The following is a 26,961-nucleotide window of genomic DNA, read 5'->3' as shown; positions in this document are numbered from 1 at the left end:
AATCTACTCAAATATAACAAAATATAAATTAAAATAAACGTCAAATAAGAATGTGACTAGAGTGCTGTATCATTAGTAGGCAGGTCTCATGCGCCTACATAGAGTACTACACATAAATTTACTTCACTGTTGTACTTTCTGTCTAATTAAATGAGCAGATCCGGTCATGCAAAGACTATGAAAGTTCAATAAAATCTTAAACGTTGCATTTAGGTCTAATTTCTCTTCATGCATTATTTCGGCCTGCACACACATGTATTTAATGCAAGAATGTTATTGATGAAAATAAGAGTTGAATTTTTCGTTTTCTATCTTTATAATCGCTTTTTCTCTATTTTTTCTCCCCTTGCATAGCAGTATTTTACTGTGTTTTACTTTTATTTGTTTTCATACTGTTTTGTCAATATCGCTTCCAATTTTATTTATGTACCCCTGTATATCTATCCCTACAGTTGTCCTGTCTTTAATGATGTTGATCGCGTCTTCGATCTGTAGATTAAAAAGTAGCAGTGAAAGTATGCATCCTTGTCAAACTCCCTTCCTAATGTTTACTTCTCTACGTTGCTGTTCAAGCTCTATAATTGCTTCTTACTCTTTATACAAACTCTGAATCATTTTCTGTCCCTGCATCTCATCCCTACTTTTTTAAGTATATTTAACATCTTATCCCATTTATAAATTTTTTATAAATTTACGAATCCTATGTACGCACTCTTTTTTTTTCTATCGCTTTCTGTATTATTACCTGTAAAGAATGAATGTTCTCCCGCGTTTCTCTATTTTTCCTAAGTCCAAATTGATCTTCCCCGAATAGTTCTTCCGCCTCTTTCTCCATCTTTCTCTATACGATTCTAGTTGAGATTGGGAAGCTAATTATTCTAAATTTTTCTCATTTATCCGCGCCTCTCTTTTTAGGGGTGGTTCTCCCATGTTTCGTTTATAATCCTCCGGGACATTTCTTGTGTCGTAAATGTGACTGACTAGCCTAAACATACGATCTCTAACCTCTTGATACCACCCTAAATTACCTGCCATCATCCACGTATAGCGCCTCCTAAAACGTGATGGTTAAATAAAGTATTCGCGACGCTATTATGTTTATCGCAAAATTTTGTCAGCATATTTCCCTTATCATTTCTATTGCCTAATCCAAAAGAACCTGTTTGTGCTCCTTTTTTACCTTCATCTATTACTACAATTATTAGGTTTTCCTGGCCTTTCCACTAAACTTAACACGTCTCTATATCTACATATACCGCTTCTACTTCTTCACCATTATTACCATTTTTACTGGTTTCCAGTTTAACTAAACCACAGCTACCCTATTGCTTTTTTGTAAATAAGTCTACAATCTGACCTACTTTCTTAGCATTACAATTCTTAACCCCAAATTGCCTTCTGCACCGATCCTGTATGTAATATTCTAAAGTCTCCATTCCAGATGCTTCTGACCAACGGACTTCACTAGTGTCTACCATATCTAATTTTAGTCTATTCATCTCAACTTTCAAATTTTCTAACTTCCCTGCTGGCCTCACCGTTGTAACATCCCATGCTCCAAATCGTGAAGTATTGCATCTTCCTCTATTACACGTGATGACATCCCCCGAGGTAGTCCCCGCCTTTCCCATTGCCTTCCACATCGCAGTATTGTGCACCAGAGTGTCTCTGTCACCCTGAGTTCTAAAACAACTGCTACCCCCACAATTGTTCAACCTATGGTCCGGCTCCATAAACCACCGAAACGAGCAAGCCGATTCACCCATTCTACAATAGTTTGTGCAAGAGCTTCGCCAAGGTTCAAGTCCCGTCGGATCCACAGATAGTAAACACAATATTTAAATGTTTCATACATATAAAATTAACCATCATGGACGGGGGGGGGGGGGGCGTTAGAATATTTTTGTCTTCTTAAAGAGGAGGTGGCTCGAAAGGTTGGGAAACTCCATCTTTCACTATAATAATTGTGTCTATTTTTGATGCCATAATCACATTTTAAATTAATTATACAAATTTTACTTTAACTAAATGCAATCCATATCGTAATGGCAATAAATATCAACAAAACTAAGGATTTCTAGCAATAAAAATATGACGTTATATGCTAGTTTAATAACGTTATTACCAAGATTTTTAACGTTGGTTTGAATTATAAATTTGCGGGACTTTTAAAAAATGACGTTACACTAAAGTTGTCGTTATAAGCAATGTTGTTATAACCAATAAGTTCCATTATACAATAGCTATTCAAATACAAAATCATGTCAATCTTCAGAACGGATGCAGAGTTATCGTCAACATCTTCTAAAACTGTCTGGACGTGGATCGTGATTTCAAATGTGTTTAGTCTCCTCAGCACGTCAGAAGCACCAACCGAAGTTGTTGCTTTGCGAATATTCGAGCGCCCCTATACAAATTAACCTTACTTATGCACAATTAAACTTTACCCATTATCTACCTTGACTATACACAGAAATAGTTTGCTTTATATAACTTATAATTATAAGACTGCGAGATTTCGTGTTACCCGGAATTATTCATTGGTAAAGCATGCATTTATGTAAGCAGTAGGCGTACTGTGTTTCACAGCAATGGCTATTACAATATCCTGCATAGTTTCACTGTAATTTAATAGTATAATTAGAAACGCATTTTTTATCATTTCGTATTTTAAAATTATGTATATACCTAATACTTACCACCAATAAGTATTCATATATTATTGTACATAGAACAAAAACAAATAGACTGTAGTAAGAGTAATAGATTAGGTACTTACAAAACTGGTAAATAATAAAACAATATTATTTGCATAAGTAACCACTGTTGCTAATTTCATAATTATTATAAAAGTTTTTCTGATATAGAAAGTGAAATGAAAAACTTATTTTAATACTACGATCTAATCAATCAGTGTAAGCACTTGTGCATACTGTTTCTATACTCCAAGCAATAGATGATACCATCACACTCTGAGCGGTAGATTACTTCAGTTTTTTATTAGATAACTATTTTGACTTGAGATTACTAAAAGATTAGGATTTTGGAAACTAATACTGATATAAGAATTTTTATTGTCTTGACAATTGCTTCCTCACACTGCAGTTTCATCAGAAGTACGCAACGGGTGTGTTCCGAAATATAAACCAACATACTGGTCAGTGCTGATAAATAGACGCCATGTTGTACTGGTGAGATAAGTGTGACGTAGTAGTATATCAAACGGGCGTGTGTTCATCAGACTTTAAGGAATTTTTTATTGTAAGAAACATTAATAACTTTTGGGACAAAATTGTTATAAACTACCATTAACACCATTCTCATTATGGCGTTAATTTAACATCAATGCACTGGCTAGTATATTTTAACTTATTTAACCTATTCAAATTGAGACGAATTGTAAGATATCAACTGCTCTGTGCTACTTTTTTAAAAAAAGTTGATATCTGGAAAACGCTAAATTTCAGAAGTAGGATAAGTATTATAAAAGTCAACCTAAAATCATAAGTAGAATTTAAAATCGTCATAATATACAGGAAGCGATATTGACAAAACAGTACTGTATGAATATAAATAAAAGTAAAACACAAATACTGGTATGCAAGGGAAGTAAAAGTAAGGAAATAGCGAATATAAAGATAGGAATGAAAAAATTAGAAGAAGTGGCCGATTTTCGGTATCTAGGAAGTCACATAAGTCAGGACAGAAGAAGTAGTAGGGATATAAAGCAGAGGATAGCGCAGGGTCGAGTCGCCTTCAATAAAAAGAAGTCACTTCTATGCTCGCTAACGGTTAATTTAGAAATTCGAAAAAGGTTGTTAAAGGTGTATGTTTGGAGCGCGGCGTTGTACGGGTGCGATACATGGACAGTGAGCGCGGCGGAAAATAAAATGTTAGAAGCGTTTCAAATGTGGTGTTACAGGCGAATGATTAGGATACCGTGTATAGAAAAGGTTAGAAATGAAGAGGTATTAGAGTAAGAGAACGGAGGGCTCTATGGAAGTTAATAAGAAATAGGCGAGATAGGTTAGTAGAACACCTTCTCATATATATTAAAGGCGGAAACGGAAAATAGAAGGGATAGAGGTAGACCTAGATTAGATTACTGTTCGCAAATAGTTAAGGATGTGGGCTGTTCTAGTCTTAGGGAAATGCGAAGTTTAGCTCAGGATAGGAAAGAGTGGAGGTGCGTGTCTAGCCAGTCTTAGGACTGATGACCTTATGATGATGATTATATACAGGGTATTCCATTTAAAATAACGAAGTTGATTTCAACTTTCGGTATAACCGGAAGTGCTACACATACGCCGTTATTTGAATTGAGGAGAGCATACCCTATTATCCATATTTTCAAAATTTAAATCGAAATAGTTTCCTAAATATTCTAATGGGTTGTCACCGTGAGTAAAATACATATATGTAATGAATAATTAAAAGATACTAGAATTTCCATGTCTTTCAAATGGTACCTAACTCGACCATACGAGGGTGGATTGATAAGTTTCCGGCCTGACCAAGAAAAACAAGGTTTTTAAAAATTTTTTTTTTTTATTTCTCAACATAATCTCCTCCAAGGCTGATACATTTCTCATAGCGGTGTTCCAGTCTATTAATGCCATCTCTATAGACTGATTCGTCAAGCTCCTCAAAATAACCATTTACAGCTTCGATTACTTCTTCATTGTCCGCAAATCTCTTACCGCCAAGCCATTTTTTGAGATTAGGGAACAGAAAATAGTCACTCGGGGCTAGGTCTGGAGAGTAAGGAGGGTGCGGCATCAATTCAAACTTTAGATCGTTGATTTTAGCCGTCGCAACGATTGACGTGTGCGCTGGTGCGTTATCGTGATGAAACAAGATTTTTTTCTTCGCCAGATGAGGTCGTTTAATTTTCACCTCGTGGCTCAAACGTTGCAATAAGTCTGCGTAGTATTGACCAGTGATAGTATTACCCTTTGCAAGGTAATCAATGTATATAATACCTCTTGCATCCCAAAAAACAGTAGCCATAACCTTGTTCGCCGAAAAAATTGTTTTTGCCTTCTTTGGAGTTGGTTCCCCTGGTCCAATCCACTGTTTAGACTGTTCTTTGGTTTCAGGAGTGTAGTGGTGGACCCACGTTTCGTCAACGGTTACGAATCGACGCAAAAATTCGCTTGGATTACGCTTATACAATGACAAATTTGCGGTAGAAATGTTTTTTCGAATCAATTTTTGGTCGACTGTTAGCAAACGCGGCACCCATCTTGCACAGAGCTTTTCCATATGCAAATGTTGGTGCAAAATATGTTGCACACGTTCATATGACATCTTACAGGTCTCAGCTATCTCACGCACTTTCAATCTGCGGTCTCCCAGCACTATTTGATGAATTTTTTCGATCATATCTGGAGTTGTGACCTCAACGGGGCGTCCTGAGCGAGGCCCATCAGAGGTGCTCACACGACCCTTTTTAAACTCGGAAACCCACTGCTTAACGGTTGAATATGACGGGGAGGATGTCCCCAGTGTTGAGTCCATCTCTTTTTTAATTTCCTTCGGCGTTAACCCCTTCAAATAAAAGTATTTGATGACAGCACGATTTTCCTGCTTTTCCATTTTTACGAAAACCACAGAGGCGTCTTGTTCAGCGTGCTGTCAAACCTACACTAGCAAGGAGATCGGGCTGAAACTATAGCTACAAGCTATCCAAGGATGGTACTATAGAATGTCACCTCAAGGTAGGCCTAGTGGCGTCATCTCTTGGTTAGGCCGGAAACTTATCAATCCACCCTCGTATTTAAGTTTTTGAGGAAATAATTGTCTCTCTTTCAACCCTTTTGGTTGTTGTTCACCTTCCTAAACCTATCCGATTACAATTATATTCCACGTTTATATTAAAGTCAATGACATTCTAATAGCTTTTATAAATTTAATAAATTCGTTTTTGTTAAGTATCTATGGGTATAGATTTCATGTAATTATTAAAACAATTTTTTTTATTTGCAACTCATATTCTACGCAAAGTTCAATCTGTCTGTCTAATAAGACTCCTGCTAGGCAAACAATTCGCTGTAAATTTTGCGTAATGATCAATTATTGTGTTTTAGTTTTATAATTCCAGTAAAATGTGTACGCATTATGAAACAATCTCTTTCACAACTTGTAAGTATGTAACAAGATAATTGGCACACGGTCGTGGCTAAGTTAAATTGAAAATTCACGCCTTTGGTAATGACCTTTAATAATTCTAAAGAATTCGGAAACCAAAAAATCGGCCTTCATATTATAATAACTACCGCTAATTTTTAAGAATATCTCTCACGTTACAATCGGATACAAATATGAAGTAAAAGCTTTATTTATTAGCAAATCCTCTTGCAAATCGTAGCTACAACTTTTTAGACTTCAAGATTTAAATTTGCAGGAAATAAATTTTACGGCCTCTGTCCAGGAAATTGCATTTGACATTATGCTGTATAGTAGTTAAGTATATAGTTTGGACGATCAAAATTGGCAAAATTCGAAATAAATTATCGGTGAGAATAGACGTATCTTCTTTCTTGTTTCGACTTGGGATTGTAGTCGTTTACTACGTTTTGAACACGCCCTTGTTATGCTAGGGAGTACTTCATGTGTAGTACAGACAATAGTGTCCGACCGAAAGTTCGGTTTCGGTCGAGTTTCGCAAAAAAGCGAGTTTCGGTTTCGGCGACAAACCTGCCGGAACTACGACCGAAACCGAAACTGCGTTCGGGAGTTCTCGCGCTCTGCTCGGTTATGTTCGGCGCGTTAAATTCCATCCAAGCGAAGTAGATTAGTAGACATTTCGCCATAACATAAGATTGTTTAACTATGAATACTAATAAGAAATAACGATTACAGGTACCTACTTGAAATTATTAGTAGTCGTCGCCTTTTGCAATATTATGATCACNAACATAGTATGCATTTCACACCTGTTCTTCCCCCTTACACTACGCCTATGACAACAAGTCGGTTGCGACGCACTTTTAAGATAAAAGTAGTGTCCGACCGAAAGTTCGGTTTCGGTCGAGTTTCGGCATAAAAACGAGTTTCGGTTTAGTTTCGGTTTCGGCGACAAACCTGCCGAAGCTACCACCGAAACCGAAACGCGTTCGGGAGTTCTCGCGCTCTGCTCGGTCATGTTCGGCGCGTTAAATTCCATTCAAGCGAAGTAGATTAGTAGACATTTCGCATCTTCAAAAGAAAAATGAATCTAGTCTACTATACTTACTCAAATAAACATCTGACCTATTTCCTTAAATGAGGGGTTGTTATGTTGATTTTGATTTGATTATCAATAAGTGAAAATGTCAAAGACTGCAGAGCTATGTGATTTAAAGATAAAAAAACAAAACTGACTGATTATAATAACGTTTTCTTTATTCTTCTCTCAAAACATGATCCTTATAAGGAAGTTTCGGTTTCAGTTTCGGTTTCGGCCGAAACTGAGACCGTTGCCGAAATTCGGTTTCGGTTTCGGTTTCCGTCGTAAAAACCAGTTTCGGTCGAACACTAACAGACAATGTGAAGAGAGATAACCGAGTAATAGAAAGCGGTACAGCGGTTAGAGGTTGTATAGGTACGCAAAAGACCAGAGTCGGCTTCATAACTGCCTGGTAGAAATTATATCTTTAACCTAACCTAATTTTCCTAAATTCCAAAGAACGTTGAACTTTCTTTAAAGTCCGATGCTGGCAACATACTCAAATTCTGCTTGTCTGCATACCTTTCTGTTACATATTAATTGGTGTATTGTTATTCCTTTTTCCTTATTAGTGTCTGCTACAATTCCTACCCAACATCCCTTTTTCAATGTTTACGATATTCCCTACAACGTCTGTCCTGTGTAAAAGTAGGCGTTCTGTCAGCAACCGCTCTAGCCTAAGTTAATAAATTAAAAGAAGAAATTAAATGCGAGTTTTATTACGGGCCATATTAATTTAGAAATGAAAATATACAGGGTGTTTCAGAAATAAATAACAAGCTTTGGAAGGTTTTAACTGGGTAATTAAAAGGGGCAAAAATATTTGTGAGAAAATCAGGAGTTGAGATCCGAAGCCAGCCCTGGGCGTGAATTGGTATTGTAAAGAGAAATTGCGATAACAAATAAGCAGCTATATCGATGGAGAATATAAACAGTGACGGTTGTAGAACGCCTAATAACGTAAATAATAACAGCTTACTGCCAATTAAATGGTGATTTATACGTTTCTACCTCATAAAGGCATTAACCATCATTGTTTACAATTTATTGCTGATTGTTTAGCGAGGCACATGGTTAAAAACCGAAATGTACAGTATGAATGTAAAAGGTACGCTTCTAGAGCATGTCAAGTCATGAAATTTTGAGCTGTACATTTCTTCTAAACATTGCGCTGTTGTTCAACCTTATTAGAAAATGAAATCTATTTTGCTTTATTCTATAGGCTAGACATTCATGAACTGTCTCTGTTTTGTATTATTTTTGATATAATAATAAGGACAAATATTGTTCAAAAAGTAAGTCAAACTATTCATATTTATTAGCCACCGCGAAATTATTAGATTTTGGTATAAAATATGCACAAAAATATGAATTTTATATATTATACATTAGAATAATCTACCGTCCTTCACAAATCAAAAATATGCCTATGTTTCACAAGAAGATTTTATTCGCATTTTATAACACAATCATTTCCAATTTTAACAATTTTTACTAATTTTCGCGAGGTTACCCATTTTTCAGTAGCAAAAAATACTTGACTTCCGACCAAAAAATTTCTACTGTCTACAAAATAAGAAAAATGTCTTTCATGAAACTATTGTCCCTGACTTGCACCAAAATTCAGTGACAGTCAAATTGACAGGTAGGTACAAATAAGTCAGTTGGAGTGTACAGTTGAAGTGTACAGGTCGGACGAAGGAAAATCGCATAGCGTTCGCGCAGGTACTTGCCCATTTATGACCTATTTGGGTAAATCACTCGGAACCGATTCACAAATAAGCTTTCAATAGGCGTAAATTATAGTATTAATACAGATAGGACAGTAGCATACTAGAAAATAATGTAGAAACATAACTTATCAAAAAGAAAAAATAAACCTATTGCTTTTGTTTTATAGTTAGTTTTCACATTTACTGTCATCATGGGAATCTCTATCACTTTCACCAACGTTAACAATTAGTTCTTCTGTTTGTCTGTCTATTACTTGCTCACTGATCCCTATTTTTAAATATTTAATCTACGCCCCTGATAGGAATACTGAAGAATGAGGGCTGCAATCTTTATACCTAAAATTGCCTACTTTTGCCACCGCGCATCCACGCCATTTTAAAATTTCCGTCAGCTTCCAGCGTCAGGCCTGTAAGCGGAAACATTAAATTGAAGAGCTAATAATATTGCCGGACCGAAGCGATGCAGCGTCATTGTTCTGACCAAGCTGAGGGTCAGTGACGTGTGATCTACACCAGTGCTTTTCTGCAGGTCGCGACCCTTGAGGGGGTCGCCGACAAAAAGAAAAATGCGAGGATCTACACTACAATAAAAACACAATTTCAGTGAAAAGGAGGGGCATGTTTATTTTTCAAATATTTGTAAAATCGTTGTGCTATTTTCGAAATATTAATAATCAAATAATTTTCTAATTGAAATATATTTCTCTTTTTAATTTTAATGTCCACCGTTGAAGAGAATATCATTTCACATTAGATATGAAGTGGTGAATGCCACTAATAATTTAGAGCTTTCCTCACCAGCTCTGGATATTGGAGTTTTTTTCATTCAAAACACTGCGAATAAAATTTCATTTTTAGCTTATAAATCTATAAGATTTTCGTTCATATTTGTGGTGAGATCAGCCAGTTCTATTCACTTATCCATGAAAGAGTTTAGAATCCATATACGACCATTGTCAGCTGCATAGTGCAAATCTGGAATGTATGTTAATAGTTTCTGTTGTAAATTGTAGAAGCTCTGCATCATGCAAGGAATATGAGCCCTTACCACAAGTAATTGGTATGTTGCATTATCTTCAACAGTCTGAACACATGGAAAAGACTCAAATTTATTGCTTTGCATGAAATGCTTTGACTTTATTTTTATCTGTTAAAATATTTTATTCTCTACCTTGGAGGTTTTTGTTTAAATTGATAAAATGGCTAAAAAGATCTGTCAGAAATGCTAATTTCAAGAATCAAACAGAAGTGTCAGAAATACATATTATTAGCATATTCAGATTTAGCATCTTGTAGGAACATTAAGAATTCAGCTATAGTCCAAGGGGTTTGTCAGACATTTTCAACCAGTAAGAGTTCGAGTATTCAAAAAGACTGAAAAACACTAGTCTGCAATAATATTATAGAGGTAAAGTTTGTAAGTTTGGTTGTTGGACGTAATCTTCGAAACTGCTCATCCAATGCGTTCCATTTCTTCCCCCTAGTGTTTTCAAATGTTTTCAATAATAATCGGAACTGATTAAATACGAAAGAAAGTTACTTGAGTAAAACCAACACCGACGTTTCTCTTCTGATTTGAGTCATTTATTCAATTCAATTATTTTCACTACTCTTCCAATTTTAAAACTTCTTTCACCACTATTCAGAATGGACCTTCACGGTGGACTTACGCCGTATATAATTCAATTAGAATAAAAGGATTTGCGTGCAACGTACACATATGTTGACGAAAAAACGGTCGACCGAATGCGTTTTTTACATCCAAGTGGCGCATCTCAAAATTTATGGCTTTAAGTTCCGAAACAGGCCGAGCACTTTACACAGGTGGCAGCACATAGTATCGTAATAGATGCCTAGTGTAAATTCTAAACAATAGGGTGCATGGTGGCAAACGTGAGGGTTTCCCTTTTATGTTTCATAACATCACGTACACGTTTCTGTGTGAGTGAAGTTTATAATATGTACTAATTGAATATAAAATAAAACATTCCTTGACCTGTATATTTTTAAATTTTCAGTAAAGCATAACTATCACACGTATGTATATCACGATTTGGATGTAATACAAAACAAATACATTTTCACAAAGAAACACTTGTTCATTTTATTAACCCAAGTAAATGCAATCTTCCCGAACTGAATAAAAAATTTTATAGATTACAAAAATTACTTCGACAAAGGTTAGATAATTAACTTTTTTAAAAATTTATTTCGTAATCTTTGGTGCGCAACCTAATATCCACTTCGAAGTGGTTTCTTGTGGTAGCGAAGCATCGTAATACATAGCTTGTTTTCTCTGAGATTAGGTATTTTAAAATAATAATCCCACATGCTACAAGATAGAGAGTAGAAGACTATGGTCATCATAATTAAGGGTCGTCAGTCTGAAGACTAATTTAACAAGCGCACTACTCTTTTCTATTATGATTCAATATGTATTGGGATTTCACTAAGACTAGAATATCCCACATTCTTAACTATTTGCGAATAGTATGTAATCTAGTCTAGGAAATAAAAAATTTGGGTGTTTCTTTCCTACCAGCCACCGATGCTGGTGAGCGGGCAGTCCCTCCGGACTACGCCGGAAGGTAGGGCGGAAGACCCTCTTCAGCCTCCTTTCAGGAATCGTGGGAATAGGTGGGTGGTGGTTCGGGTAAGAAAGATGAAAAGGATGAAATGAAGATAGAAGAGAATGAAAGATTATATTATCTGTGGAATATTATTGCCTCAGCATTTGCCTAAGTGATCCAAGGAAACCACAGAATAACTTGAACCAAGGCAGACGTACCCAGAATCGAAAGGACGTCCCCCCGAATGCTAAGCAATGGTCTAAACTTTTAGGCCATGCTGCTCGGTATATTACTTAACACAAAAAGCTTGGTCCCTGGAACATTTACGCCCACCGATGCGTGATGGACACAGCTGATATTGTAGTGGGAACAGTCCATTTGGTTGTTATGGTTTCATGAAAACTTCAACAATAGGTACAAAGGGAGGCTGATACATTCACGGCCTAGGGTACTTAGCGATGACTCATCATCTCGTTACTGATAACACTAGTTCTGTGACTGATTTCTAATATAAATAACACGCCTTTTCTTAATTAAGTTCATTATCACTTTATCCCTGGAATGAGCAACAACACTATGTTAACGCAAATGGAAATTCTCACAATTTGGAGCACGGCGTTGTGAGTAAATTCTTTGTTAAAAAAGGAAATAAGCCTAAAGAAATTATTTAATGGGATGTCACCGATTTTTCAGGATTCTGTATCTTTATATACGTGGTGGCTCGGGTGAGAAACATGAGACGGACGAAATGAAGGCAGAAGAGAATGAAAGATTATCCGTGGAATATTACTGCCCCAGCATTTGCCTAACTGATCCAAGGAAACCACAGAAAACTTTGACCAAGGCAGACAGACCCGGAACCGAACCGGCGTCCTCCCGAATGCTAAGCAATGGACTAAACCTCCAGGCCATGCCGCTCGGTCTCTCTAATCTAGGTCTTACTCTGGTTCCTTATACCTCCACCTGTTTCTGTTTGTGGTATGTCTCTACCTAGCTCTTTATGAGTCAGAAGGTTTCCTAACATCCTATCTCTTCTGTGGGTAATAACCCCTGCAACTATTCTGAGCGTTTGACGACAGGCCCTCAACTCGGGCCGGTCATGCTCTTACTGATATAGTCTCGGTCTTATTCCTGTTCTCGCTGATATAGTCCCGGTCTTGGTCTTGGTCTTGCGTTATAAATGTTGGTATTGCTCTTTTAATCTGATACTTACCTTTTTTCTATTTCCCAACACAATAATTGTCTTAAATGCTGAAATTTTCTGACATACATGCGAGCTTGGGTAGATAGTTGTGAGAATTATGAAAACTCGAGAACTAACCTTTCCCCCAAAGCATAAGTTGATCCTTCCTCAAACGCATAAATTAACATTTTAGCGAACAAAATAGTACAAGGTACTTAAAATAAGCGAAAAATATAAAAAAAAAAAATAGTTTGCCTTTATATTTCAACCATGTGTTAGACATAGAAACAAAGAACACTTACTCCAAGGACATTCTTGTAGATCCTATATTGCGTATTTGATCTTGGTGTTACTTGTTCGATCTCGGTTTTACTTTTGGCCTTGTTGGTTCGATCTTGGTTTTAGGCTTAGTCTTGTTCGTTCGGTTATGATCTTCTTCTTATTAGTATAAAAACAGTCTCAGATTTGCACTGTTACAAGACCAACATTGAAGAGCATGACTAGTTTTGCTCATCACTAGGTCTAATATTTGATATCTTGGGTCAACCTTTGACCATATTTGACATCCTACATGGGATATATGTCTCTTTAATTTTCTTTATCTACTCTTTTAACAACTGCTATTTTAATACAAATGTGATACGTCATATGTGGTCATTTTAAACTAAATTATGTTTTTGGAAAAATTTTCACCATATTGTTCCTGCGAGGGGATCACTAGAGACGGTGTAGCCAATGTAATTTTTTTATAAAAGAGGAGAATAATCGATAATTATTTTATTAAAGTTTATAATACGAGTATTTATGTACAAACAAAGATTCAACAACAACATATCAATCTAATTATAGTCTAAAATTTATCACATGCCTTAATTAAAGGATAAACGGCTACTGACGGCCCTAAGGATCCTGCCATATTTGCTATGAAGTCCGGAAAATTACTTTCCAAAACCCACATCAGTTTTTTATAACCTGGTACTACTTGCGTTGGTAATCTACATTCATCACCCTTTTGAATTAAAAAGAAATTGTCCACTTTGAAACTTGTTTCAGTGTCCCACAAATAAATATCACTTTCACCCTTAAACCTAAAGAATATTGCAGCACCGTTGTCTGTCCCTAATGGCACTATCGGCGATCCTGTAGGTTTAAGTCCTTCATCCCTTATCACTCCCGTAGTCTTCCCTGCTTGCAAGTCTTCACTGTTAATGGAATACATTTTGGGATCGGATAAGTATGTGAAGAATATTTCATTTCCATTCCCTTCATTTTGAGATAAAACAATATAGAGAACATCCCTTTGTGGAACAAGATCGGTAATTGTGTTAGGGAGCATTATCCTGAATCCTTTATCGTTAAGAACATCATACACCACAATTGCGGCAGCTCCAGCATCACTTACATAAGCAAACGGGTTCGACGATTTGTCAAAATCCACGAGAATGTATTGGAGTTTACTCAAAGGTGTTAGAAACTTTGAAAGATCGATTACCTTTATTATTTGCCCGGTTTTCATATTAATTCCCACTATTTTGGGCGGACATCTTTTCACTGGTTGGTCCAGTGTATTAACGATTCCAGTATCCAATACCCAAAGATTCTCGAACGGGTCTAAATAAATGTCTACAACAGATTGGAAAGCGTCACAATTTCCTTCTTCTTGAAGTGACCAACAGGGAAATGGTTCTAATGTAGCGTGGCAACCTTTAGTTTTCAAAGAAAATTTTGCAAGACAAAACGGAACCCCCTCTCTGTATCGTGGAAGGGCTAGAATTGCCCAGTCCTTGTATATTTGCATTCGAATTGGAATCATGTTCTTTGGAACATATCTTCCCGATGTAATGTAAATGTTTTTTGTATTTTCACAGGAAAACTCTACATTTACACCTGATATCTTAAAACTCAGATCACTGATTAGATTCTTATCACAAATTGCATTACATCCAATGATGAAAACGATATGGAAAATAAAACTCTTCAAATACATTGTCGATTTCTACGGAAGAAGAATAACGAAATTGATAGCCTTCAAAATTTTAAAATTGATCTTGCTTACCTTATGAAAACTTTGTCATCACAACAAAACATCCTAATTTGTGCTCTAAACGTTCTGTACCAACCCGACGTTTTTATAAGGCAGGAGTGCTAACTGTTCGACATTGACCCACAGCATAAAAATGTATTCATTGAACGTGTCACATTTTAAAAACAATTGTCACACAACAGTCTTTTAAGTTCATTGAACACCGTGATTGTTCGCGCTGATATCGATCTACAGTATAACACCTTAGTGATAAGTATATTTCCACGTAACAACCAAGCACGTTATAGAAATGTGACAGTGAACTGCATTTCTTACAATATTATAGAAAAATGAATCGCTATTTGGAAGCAATGCACTCTTGACCTTAAAACAATAAATTATATAAACCCGCGAAAACAAATGCATGTAACATTTCGTTCTTGTTTCGATAAGTTGTTAATACAATCAAAATGTTCTTTAAATTTATATTAGGGCTACTTATTTGTTTAATTCGTGTAGATTCATTGTGTGAGAAAGAATTACTTAGAAGCATAGAATGGGTTGGTGGACCATTTGATTTCGAAACGTCTGCGATGAAGTCGTTGCTCACGTCATCGGATAAATACATCAACAAAAACATTATATCGTCCCGTGGTCAGATATTTGAAGATTCTGCTATTTTGGCATTTCCCAGATTTAAATGTGGCAACCCAGCAACCCTCGTTAAACTATCACTGAAATGGAAAGGTTGTACGCCGCTATTGGAACCGTTTCCGTGCTGGTCGTCTCAAGAAATCAACAATTGCAAAAGTTTACAGTCTGTGGTTGATGTTTTTATTGATCCCTTGGGCGTTTGTTGGGTGTTGGACGCAGGAATAATAAACACCTTGGAATCGTCTGTAAGGACATGTGCGCCCAAAGTTGTGGCATTCAATTTGAAAACGGGAAGGCAATTAAAATCCTTGGATCCTACTGGACTTGTTGAAAAAACTTCCCGACTTCAGTATTTAATTGTGGAATATACAGATGGTGGTGAACCTTATGTATTCGTTGTAGACGCTTCTACAGCTTCCATCCTTGTTTTTGATGTTATCCACGACAAATCTATGAGAGTAGTTCTTCCCAAAGAAGCAGCAACAGGTTGTAGCCAAAAAGACGTCCTCTATGCAGCTGTTGTTCAAAAGGAAGATGGATTTAACTATCTTCTTTTTACATACCTTTGTGGACTTAGAATGTTTGCTATTAGAACTGACATTTTGAGATCGGGATCTTTGTCAGGAAATGTGGTGGATCTTGGATTGAAACCTGGAAAGATCGTGATCCTCGGTACTGATTTTGGATCAGCCATCTTCTTTAGATATGAAGGAAAAGACGAAGTATTTCGGTGGGATTCAAATGATCACTTCAAGAAAAACAAATTTATTTCCGTTTACAAATCTAAACCTGGCTTTTTGGTGTCGCAAGTAATGCCTGATATTAAGAGGCAGAAAATGAGAGTACTGGAAAGTAACTTTCCAGACTTCTTGCAAGGTACAGTGGGATGTGGAGCAGTACAACAGATAAATATAATTGGAGAAACTAAAAGTTGATCTAACTGATACAACTAGGTAATGTTGAAATTCTTTTGAACCATCGCTAATCCAGATGAAGAATGACATAACTGCCAAATATATTTTGTCGTTAAAAATATTTTTAAGTTTATAGTTAACTATTTAGCTTTTTCGCTACAAAATGCCTAGTCAACTGTAGAATTATTGAATAGAAATATGTAGAAACTTAATTATTATCAATATGTATACTCTTATAATCAAACAGCCATCTTGTTAACTTGTTATCATTAATTAGAAAATAAAGGAAAATAGTTAAAAAATGGATAAGAAGGGCTACAAAATATTTTAAATAAGATTTAAAACAAATTGTGAAGAGATCACTGCAACCAATTTCTAAACATTACGGTTAAGGGGCGGGGGCTGATATTCTATTATAATAAAGTGGTAATACAATCCTGCATTAATTTGATATTACGTATTACTTATTACGTCATTTATCTATTATACAATATTTCTACTTAAACCTTATTCATTGGTAAGAAATTGGAACATTAAAGTGTCATTTCATGCCACCTTCATGTGATGAGAAAATACAAGAGGAATTAAGGGATATAATAAGGATTATGATGATCCTGCCGATGACTGGTCATAGTTTTTTTTTGAAGTTCATGGAAATTTAGTAAAGAAGTAAATTTCTTGACATATCGCCCGTATGTCTATCTGTCCGTACAGTAACAACGCAATGTGTAACATATACCATGATTCGCTAACTAAGAGTCTCACAATGAATTTGTTCTTCCAAATATTCTTTTCATAGATCCTTTTACAATCATTGTATTTAGTTAGACATGTATAAAAACCATGTGCTGTGCTTACATTTAAAACTGACCTCAATAAATTGATATAATCATCATTCAAAAGAATTACGAAAGCCACCTGAATACAAAAAAACGCTGAATCTTACTTATTTTAATTAGGATAGCTAATGGTATTCACTTGTTTTATTCGCTTCTTTACGATATGTTTAAAGATAAGTGTAAACAATGCGACCTAAAAAACACATCGGAATTATTGTCTCTATTGTAATTGTAATTGTTTTCCTAAATTATTGCAATTGCTGGGATCTCACCAGCCACGACATTAAAGATAATTATTACATTTCCAGTATCGCGGTTTTTAAAAATAGAGCATTTTTAACTCTGCCGCGTACTTCTTGTTTTAATAACATTTCGTATCCAACTATTATTGAAGTTCCGTGGATCGGAAGTCGGAGCGTTAAAGTTAAAAAATCAATTGCGTTTCCTCCCGGTATCGTTCAAGTTTGGGGTGTTTGTGATAAATTACAAGATGCTGTGGCTGTTGCTGTTCAAGAACCTGAAACCCGGTTGTGGGTTTTGGACGCAGGTTAGTTACAATTAGTAGTAAGGTAGCCTAATGACTAGACATCCTCCTTTGAGAAGATAGTCCTCAGTCCTCCTCTCGAAAGTAATGACCCAATTTGCCCTACCATGTAATAATTTGTCTTTATCAACACTGATGGCCAAAATTCAGTTTGAAAAGCGTTTTCTCTAAGACAATAGTCAAGCCTTAAGATGAGTTATAACGTTTTTTCTTATGTAGGGTAATCAGAATTGTAAAAGACCTCAGGAAAACACTTGTACCATTACCCGTCCGAATCAAAGAAAAATTAACTTTGGAAAATATACGAGTATGAACATTATTAATTATCATCATCAACATAAGATCGTCACTCTAAGACTGGTTGGACACGCATCTCCACTATCCTGAACTAATCTTCGCATTTCCCCAAAACTAGTACAATAATCTAACCCAGGTCTATCTCTACTCCTCTTAACTCCTGTTTCTGCCTCTAATATGCCTCTGACTAGACCTTCATGCCTGAGAAGATGTCCTATCAACCTATCTCGCCTATTTCTTATGGCTTCCATAGAATCCTCTGTTCTCATATTCTTTCTAATACCTCTTCATTCCTAACCTTCTCTATCCACGCTATCCTCATCATTCGCCTGTAACATTACATTTCGAACGATTCTAACCTTTTATTTTCCGCCGCGCTCACCGTTGATTGATAACCTGACCCTCCACCTTTCCCAGTACCTACTACTATACCACTCAATCCACCTAGCCGCACTTCAGACAGAGATAAATCTCCGAGTGGTACACGCAGCAGAGGTCGACCTCGGAAAAGGTAGTGTCAATTTAGATCCAGGATGAGGTCAAATCAACTCGACTGTATTGTTTTCGACCAAAATATTTTAGGAAAACCGTTACAAGTCACCCTATGTTAAACTTAACTATTGTCATTGCGAGAAAGGCTTCCCTAAGCGGAATCGTGTAGAGTAGGAAGGCCAAGGGGCGCCAAAATTAAGGGGCACCGAAGGGATTTCTAATATTGAAATATAATGTAAATCTATTGAATATAGTAGAGGAGGGGGTCGCCAGAATTGAGCTTTACACCCGACACCTATGGTTGTTGACAGTTTCTCCACACTCTAAGTGTGATTGATTGAAGAGATTTAACCATGATAAGTAACATAATAGGGCAAATTGGAATGTTGTCGTTCGAAGAACGACATAAAAACTCTCTATCACTGTGGATGACTGTCCTTCTCAATAGAGGACCTCTTGCTGACCTTAATTTAGTATACTTTGGAACTCTAAAACACACTGGTCAAAGTAAAATTCTTTAAGAGTCCATCATCTTTAAATAAAAATGGGAATTATTAAACATAGGTACAAATTTGAAACTAATAAGTAATTAACGTACAGGTACACGTTGAACTTGCGCTCTAAAGATTCCGTGTTGTTACATTATTTATCTTTAAGCTTTGCAAGCATAGCTGCTTTATATTTTCGTAAGAACTATTATTGTTTATGATGGCTGAAGAAAGAATAATTTAGGAATTATAATGTTCTGGTTTCAACCTGACGTTCGTTGTACATATCTTGTACCTATCCATTTTACTATTTTAGGGAATGCTCCTTTATAACCTTCTAGATGTTCCATTTATTACTAATTTCTATTTTGTTCTAGGATCTGCGATATGCAATCCTAAGGTTATAGTCTACGATCTCAATTTTGACGTCGAATTTCAAAAATTCCAATTAGTTGGGATACCGCATGGAACTCTTACTTCTCTGGTAATCGACGAGAATCATGAAGGGGGCTTAGTATTCGTGGGAAGTAAAAATGAAAACACTCTTGTTGTTTTATCCTTAGAAGAATCTTTGTGGTGGGAAGTCAGCTTGCGTACAGAACAAGGTGAAAATGTTTACACCGAAGCCCTTGCTATATCTCCAATCGAACCTGTTCTCTTTGCTACTAATTCAAGCAAAGAAAACTTGTACAAAATAAAATTGGAAAGTATTGTTGACAATTTTCGCAGGAAGGTATGTATTTTTAGTGTTGTGGATTGCGCTATCTCTAAATTAAAGCAAATGCAGATCTATAACTTAGGCTAGTTTAGGAAAACGATGTCGACTCGCAATCAGTAACATCTCCATAAAAAAAAAGGATTAGGCACTTTATTACTATCCTATTTAATACTTTTTGAAGTTCCGTCAATAGGGAACCGCTTGCACGTCTATCTCCTAATAATAGACCCTATTAACCCACAATTCTGTATTTTGTACTAAAATCACAGACGATTTAAAGGGAAGTGAAAGTAGATGCTCCAATTCTTTTAATTTAAAAGAACTTGAGGCATAATTTTTTTTATATAATTATAAGTAACATTTAATAAGATATTCTAAAAGATATGAGAAGATAAAACACTTTCTTCTTTTTCCGTCATTATTTCTGAGACTACTGAATCTAAAATTTTAAGGAAAATCGTAAAATCACTCCCATCTGTAGTTTGGACAAATTTCTAACCAAGAAAATGTTGTTATTAATTGGTTTACTTGTCTATTACTACCACGTGTATAAGCTACGTCGTCGATTTAGTTACACAAGTCGAAATAAATTGTCTAATGTTTGAAATACTTCAATAGCAAGAAATACTCACTAGATGGCGATACACTGACTGAATTTGGATATTACACACATAAGCTGTTCTCCATGGACTAGCCCTTTATGTAGGTTTCGGAGCTTCTTCATCGAGACTTGTCCACAGCCCATTGATGCGATCAAATAAAGTAAAAATCGCAATCCGCGTTTGGTAGTTTTGACAAATTTCTGATCATCAACTTAACGTTCCTATTAAGCATGTTTAAATGCAATCATCATTACACATTAAAAAAACCCTCACATTTAAGTCTGCTACTAAGGATATATTTTTAAAATTGTTCAGTCAGAACCTTGAACAGATAGTTTCATACAAAAATCTGTGTCAATACTCACAACCCAATGAGTGAGTGGGTCTTCAAGAAAAGTGAGTAAACAGTCACATGTTTCAGACTCTACTTTCTGTTATCCATATTGCTTGGCTACTATCCGTAATCTTAACAGGGGAGTTCATTACAACCGATATTTCTGCAGTTTGGCTGAATCTATTTTACAGTAAAGACAGCATCAGATATTATATTTAGTATCCAAATGAGGTGTTTTTATTTAACGCGTCCTTGTTTTCCACCTTCGTATACTTAAGATGTGCTCGCCTGTTCACCATAAAAGAGAAACTAATAAAATTTGCTCAACCCATTTCATTACGGTTTCTGTTTAACCTTAATTTTTTGTAAATGGCTTTTGGCAAAAGACATCTAGATCTACTAGGAATAGGAATTTTGTTTGGTACTAAAAATTGTATTTCTGTTTTGATTAGTCCAATGTCTAAATCTAAAGTCTGAAATTTAGTGATCTTATCTTCCTAAACTGATTGTGAAGTAATTTTAATGAGATGGAAATGGTGAGGAAAATTAAGTAAAACATTTTTCAGAATTTAACAAGAACAGCAGTAGCAGACTTTATTGGCAATAAAATGGGACCATCGGGAGGTATGCTAGTCGATCTTAAAGGTGGTTTAGTTTATTATCTTACAAGAGATTATGCAGTAGTGCGATGGGATGGTAGGTGAGTAGATTTGTTTACTGTTCCAACAACCAAATTGAGTATGGCACTACACATTACAATTTAGAAATACTTGCTTGAGGGGGGGAGGGGTATTTTTGGAGAATTTACCTATCTTCTGAACAAAAACGTTCATAAAATTGCTTGTTTGCTATTCATGTGTAGGGAATACTTGCATTCTAATAATGTTCCAAAGGTAGAATGAAGATTCGGTCTTCATTCTACTTTGGATTCCTGCCTTGAAAACCTTTTGTTGCATCTCACGCAATAAATATTGTATTATTTTATTATTCGTAGATATTTTTGTATAAATTTAAATTCTATAGCCGGCGTGAGAAAGGCATTTTGTTTATGATGTTTAAACTGCTATTCAATACAATATTATTTATTTGTGTCTGTTGTAAAATTTTGTATCTTTTGTCAGTCACGTTTCATAGTTATTGGTGTAGCTTCCAAATTTTATTTTCCGAAATATTTACAGAAGTACCTGGATAAGGGTAATAACATTGTTGCTAGCGGAACCGTTTTTGCACCCCCAAACAACGCTCGCTACGCTCAGTTAGGGAACTAGTTATAAGTGTATTTAAGGGTCGAAAGATAANAAGCATTCATCAACAAGCATTCATTATCATCATTCGCAACCAATAACTTTCACACATTAAAATTGAGATTCTCAGAGCTACCTAGATAATTATAATCGTTATATGTATAAATTAAGTGTTAAGTGTTAATAATTAAATATTTTACAAAACTATCGTCTTTTACAACTTTTTTGAACTGGTTACTCGCTATTAATTTGGCGTATAACGTGAGGATACCAGAAAGTATTCTTTCATCATATATTTATTTCCTCACAACACAAAACACCTTTGTTCTTATAATGTTCTAGTATTTTGTTTTGTTAAAAATAAAAATTTATAGATATCCATTCATTAATCACGTTATTTATCTTACTCTTAATTACGAAATGAATAGTTGCTAATTATTAATATCTATTGAAATTCCACATTTAAGGGTAGACACAATTGAACATTCCATCGATATAGTCTACTTGTGGATGAGTTTCTGTAAGCTAATGTCGATTAGAAATTCGGTACAGTACCTACTCTATGATGCAATATATTAACCTAACCGAACGTATCTCCTTAGTATCATCCGCAATCATTGTTTATTGTATATCTATCATCAGTTAGTATGGTAATTAGTCGGCCAGCTCTGTGATTCCACACCCACACATCAATGGCACTAACTGCTGCTGTTGTAATGTCTATATTGCCGTATGTTAGGTATCAATAACAACTTACATTTGCCATGGTAAATGGTGTAATAACACATTTTTGCTTAAAACTGTTGAACCGGTGGTTTCCTTCATGAGCTACTACTTTCACCAATGTATTCCTTAACTCAAAGATTTCCCAATAAGAGATCAATCGTTTTGGTGCGCGCTTTCCCAAATAAGTACTAAATTCCTACCTATTCTATTATAAAAACTTTTACAACAAAACCTGTTCATAACGGAGGCAATTCTTGACATCTGTAATATTGGACTCTTCCGTTCGAAAACGGCCACCGGGTGTATTTTTTGACCAAATCTAGGATTGGACGTCTCGTTATTATCAAAGTTTAAACTAAAACTTTTTACGGCCTTTGAAAGCGTGCAAATAGCTAATTACAGGATTGCGCATCTAGTAAATGATCAAAGCCTTCCTAGAATTGACCGAAAAATGGGAGTAATGGCCGTTTTCAGATTTTTTCGCCCATCATATACATAAGCAGTTTTGAATTTGTTTCAGTCAAAGTTTAAAGGCCGAAAGTCATGATATATTGGCGCAATCGTTTCGAGCTTTACCTTTTGTACCTTGCATCTTCAATGGACCACAGGATGGCATATGGGCGTTAGTTAATCCACATGCACCTTCAGAATGCCCTGTTAAAGGCGAACATCCTGTTAACTTTACAAATACAGAGGAATTTAAATTGAGAACAAGGGTTATTAAATTACTGAAATTTATAAAAAAGGAATGAGATTGGAACGAAGTAGGTAACCATTTAAATAAACTAATTAACTAACTGACTAGCTTAATTTATAAACTTAAATATCTGTATTAATGTTTCTTAATATGTAAATAAACCTACTATTAAACCGTTTCAAGTTACTTATTTTCTAGACGCAGTAGTTTTATCAGACAAATATTGGGATATAAATATAGTACAGCATTTGTATATCTAACTAATGTAAACTTTGAATAGGCATTTTTCATTGAAATTTTTGAAGTATTCATGATTTATCATTTTTTATGAAATAATAAACCCTTTGGTACATTAATAAACCTCAAGTTTCTGATAAAACGTTTATAAATTTCGACGCCAAAAGTGTAGAGACTAAGTTCATAAGTTTTTAGTAATCTATGGCCTTTCAAATGCATATTATCACTGGTAATATAATAACTAATAGTAAAAGCTAAAATTTTTTAAATCCATGTAGTCTTTAAATATAATAACTTTGTTACCGAAAAATACCTCGGACGTTCAGTGTCCGTTTAGAGGTTTAAGTTTTTTTTAAATGTTCTCTGGATAACGCAATGTGTGTTGTCTACATACTTTTAGCCAATAAGTTAATTACTCAACTTTCTATTCTATTTTAAAAGGCTTTAATTTCAAAATAATTAGTTTTTAACTGTTCAATGACGTCAATTTTTCGCTGCTTATTTAATTAATTACGAATAGTTTTTAATATAGGCTAAATGTATTCTGTGGTATAGATTGCAATAAAAATTCAGGTATAATGTGGGTTGCATACGCAAAAAGTGCTTTTTGAAAGTAATTCAAGTTCATTTTAGCTATTACATGTTAGATGGCGCAGAAGCAAAATGACAAATCGTCAATTTACGTGGTCAAATCCGAAGCTTGTAAGCATCAATTTCCATATTCGTCGAGAAAAAGTATGACAGATAACAACAGTATGAGGTTAATTTGGTGTTGTATTTAGTAACGATAAAATAGTTATGTTCGAAAAAGTGTGTTAAAAACCACAATTTATGGAACAGTGTCGTACAACGAATTTTTTTACGTGCAGATTACGATGTAATTATTATGTCCGGTAATGCAGTGGCCGTAGTAATGAAATCGAGTTCAGACGGTGAATTATTAGGGCCATCCGAAATGACACTAAATAATTCCAACAACGTGCAATCTGTAGAAACTTCAAGACTGAAGCGTACCTTTACATTGCCTAGGAACCCGTTCAACAGCACTAGAATGTCAAGAAGACGTATAAAGTCCGGCAATAATGAGACTGATAATAAAACTAACAACAATAATAATCACAACAATTCGAACGAAATGGACAAAAACAATAAAAAGATATTTCGAAGGCCTTCTTTTCGTAAACTCATTAATAAAATAGCTCAACATATCGGTGGTGTGCCTGTTATCAATTCCGGTGCTGATAACCGAGTGCCTCCCGTTGGTTATCAGACGTGGACTCCTGATCAAACGCCCGGAGTCACCGGTTTAAAAAACCACGGGAATACGTGTTTTATAAATGCTGTTTTGCAGTGTATTGCACATACCGACATTCTTGCAGAATATTTTGTCCTGGACTTGTACAAAGTCGATTTATCCCGAAGGAATAAATTAAACTCTAAGAAGTTCGGGACTAAAGGTGAAGTTACTGAACAGTTGGCGTTGATTCTGAAAGCCCTTTGGGCTTGTCAGTACACTCCGGAGCTCAGTACCAGCTTTAAGCAGGTCGTTGAACGTCATGGGTCTCAATACAAGGGATCCCAGCAGCATGATGCTCATGAATTCTTTCAGTGGTTACTGGACAAAGCCCACGAGGACCTCAAAATGGCTTCAAAAAAGAAATTCAAGACGATTAAGGTAGGCTACTTGCTGCTAAATTACTTTCCCAATTTTATTTAGTAAATGTGGTATGCACTTGTACAGTACTCTACAAAATTACTGAACGCTGTCTTTTGATCTAATTTACATCTAAAGGGGTGTACACAGGTAATAGGTATTACCTTTACCAGTGGTTGTTTGTTTACAATAACCTGTTGTTTCTACTAAGTCTAATTTTAGAGAAACACTTAGATACCTACCTGTTCTAGCTAGATACATTATCTAAGTGATATATTTTCATGTTGATTGGAGAAGAAAGCTACCCCAAAAAGAGATTATTGAAGGTTTTATGATTTTAAAATTTTAAATGAAAATTGTAATGGTTTGATTAACGCTCTTCTTAATGTCAAAACGTTTGATTCCGCGTTGGGCAGTTAACCCTACTGCATTTTTAAAGTCATTCCATATATTTTTTAAATGATCTACGTATAACAGAAGTATACTTCGTTTACTTTCTGTAGCGATGTGACCTTCAGTGTGACCGGCGCAAAGTAGAAAAGAACAGCACTAGGCCAGAAAAGAAAGGAGACAACTGTCTACCAAACTTTTAACCGGTTAGAAGCGTATAATCCGTACAGTACTGTACGGAAAAATTGACCATTTCATCCATTACTATTGCATTGCTCAAATGTGCTTTTATTGGTACCAATTACTAATGAAAATATCAACGAGATGTTTATTTACATTTGAAGACATTTTAAAGGCTTTAACGCTTATTTTCGACTCGCACTACTGTTCATGATTAAACAAAACTTTTGGCAGGTACTGTATAAAAAAGTATGTGTAATGAACAAAAGTCAAGAGTATAATGAGCTTTTTTCTGCCTACCTACGAATTTGCCAGCGCGCATTCGATACATTGGTAGGGGCACATCACTAGAGAAAGTAAATGAAGTATAGCACTGAAGCTCCAGTATTTTTTCGCAAATATAGTAATCAAAATATGTTCTTAATTATTATTGCTGACGAAATACTTAAACAATTTACTGGTATAGGTAGGTACGTTACTGTTTTTATGTCTAAGCCACGTAATGACATGTCGTAAAAACAGGTAGTAGGACCACAATAAAATTTGTACTTGTTGGAGTTGTAGATAAGAAAAAAGCATTAATACTGTGCTCGGTCTTACTATATAATAAGCTATACATATAAATACCAACAGAGCTTATCAGTACTTGTAACCGAACTATTGTTAATTCTTTTGGATTTACCTACCACAATTTATCGTATAATTTATTTGTAGCACACAATATGTATGCACCAGAAAACTGCCAAGATTACCTACAATATCTACAACATTTTCTTTTTCATTTAAGTAGGAAGTATACCTACCTTCTATCGAATTATTAAATTTTTTGATTTCTCATTCAATTTATGTTCAATTTTGTTGGCTGAATTAACGACTCTCGACTATCGATTTCGAGTTATTGTCTAGTTTTTGAAAATTTAAATGTTTTCAGAATAGATACTATTATAATCACAATATCGATATCTAAATTCCCTGAACTATACGTTATTTACTTTCTCTAGCGATGTGTCCCTTCCGATGTCTTGGATGCGCGCTGGCAAAATCGTAGGTTGGGAGTAAAAAGCTCATTATACTCTTGACTGTTGTTCATTAAACATACTTTTTTATACAGTACCTGCCAAAAATTTTGTTCAATCATGAATAGTAGTGCGAGTCGAAAACAAGCGTTAAAGCCTTTAATATGTCTTCAAATATAAATAAACATCTCGTTGATATTTTCAGTAGTAAATGGT

General features: G+C 35.3%; 4 protein-coding genes across 4 annotated transcripts in view; 3 read left to right on the top strand and 1 right to left on the bottom strand.

Annotated features, from left to right (window-relative positions):
- Window positions 1-13,515: 13,515 nt before the first annotated feature.
- LOC108744072 (major royal jelly protein 1-like) lies at window positions 13,516-14,845 on the bottom strand. Its single transcript, XM_018479668.1, has 2 exons — window positions 14,753-14,845; window positions 13,516-14,692 (listed from the first exon to the last, which is right to left on the bottom strand). Exon 2 carries the CDS (start codon window positions 14,681-14,683, stop codon window positions 13,547-13,549), a length of 1,137 nt encoding a protein of 378 aa, XP_018335170.1. The 5' UTR covers window positions 14,684-14,692; window positions 14,753-14,845; the 3' UTR covers window positions 13,516-13,546.
- Window positions 14,846-15,161: 316 nt separating this feature from the next.
- Window positions 15,162-16,485, top strand: LOC108744073 (major royal jelly protein 2-like). Its single transcript, XM_018479669.1, has one exon. It carries the CDS (start codon window positions 15,190-15,192, stop codon window positions 16,306-16,308), a length of 1,119 nt encoding a protein of 372 aa, XP_018335171.1. The 5' UTR covers window positions 15,162-15,189; the 3' UTR covers window positions 16,309-16,485.
- Window positions 16,486-17,312: 827 nt separating this feature from the next.
- Window positions 17,313-23,446, top strand: LOC108744068 (major royal jelly protein 4-like). The gene is made up of 4 exons (XM_018479664.1): window positions 17,313-17,673; window positions 19,325-19,680; window positions 21,168-21,301; window positions 23,092-23,446. Exons 1-4 carry the CDS (start codon window positions 17,313-17,315, stop codon window positions 23,321-23,323), a joined length of 1,083 nt encoding a protein of 360 aa, XP_018335166.1. The 3' UTR covers window positions 23,324-23,446.
- Window positions 23,447-24,209: 763 nt separating this feature from the next.
- The window catches only part of LOC108744121 (ubiquitin carboxyl-terminal hydrolase 31), a 74,779-nt gene continuing 72,027 nt past the window's right edge, over window positions 24,210-26,961 (top strand). Inside the window, exon 1 of the mRNA XM_025973823.1 lies at window positions 24,210-25,180. Within this exon, the coding sequence (XP_025829608.1) occupies window positions 24,392-25,180 (789 nt within the window). The 5' untranslated portion in view covers window positions 24,210-24,391. The remainder of the gene's footprint in view (window positions 25,181-26,961) is intronic.

This window comes from Agrilus planipennis, unplaced genomic scaffold (assembly GCF_000699045.2).
Source record: "Agrilus planipennis isolate EAB-ADULT unplaced genomic scaffold, Apla_2.0 scaffold18, whole genome shotgun sequence".
Classification (NCBI taxonomy): Eukaryota; Metazoa; Arthropoda; class Insecta; order Coleoptera; family Buprestidae; genus Agrilus; species Agrilus planipennis.
The sequence above is the reverse complement of the archived record's forward strand: the minus strand, read 5'-3'. Positions and strand labels throughout refer to the sequence as shown.

Excerpts from the sequence above, each read along its gene's own strand:
- LOC108744068 (XM_018479664.1), top strand. The coding sequence starts at position 17,313 with ATGCGACCTAAAAAACACATCGGAATTATTGTCTCTATTGTAATTGTA. Across the intron at positions 17,674-19,324 it reads GTTGTGGGTTTTGGACGCAG|GATCTGCGATATGCAATCCT; the intron begins GTTAGTTACAAT and ends ATTTTGTTCTAG. Across the intron at positions 21,302-23,091 it reads GTAGTGCGATGGGATGGTAG|TCAAAGTTTAAAGGCCGAAA; the intron begins GTGAGTAGATTT and ends AATTTGTTTCAG.
- LOC108744073 (XM_018479669.1), top strand. The coding sequence starts at position 15,190 with ATGTTCTTTAAATTTATATTAGGGCTACTTATTTGTTTAATTCGTGTA.
- LOC108744072 (XM_018479668.1), bottom strand. The coding sequence starts at position 14,683 with ATGTATTTGAAGAGTTTTATTTTCCATATCGTTTTCATCATTGGATGT.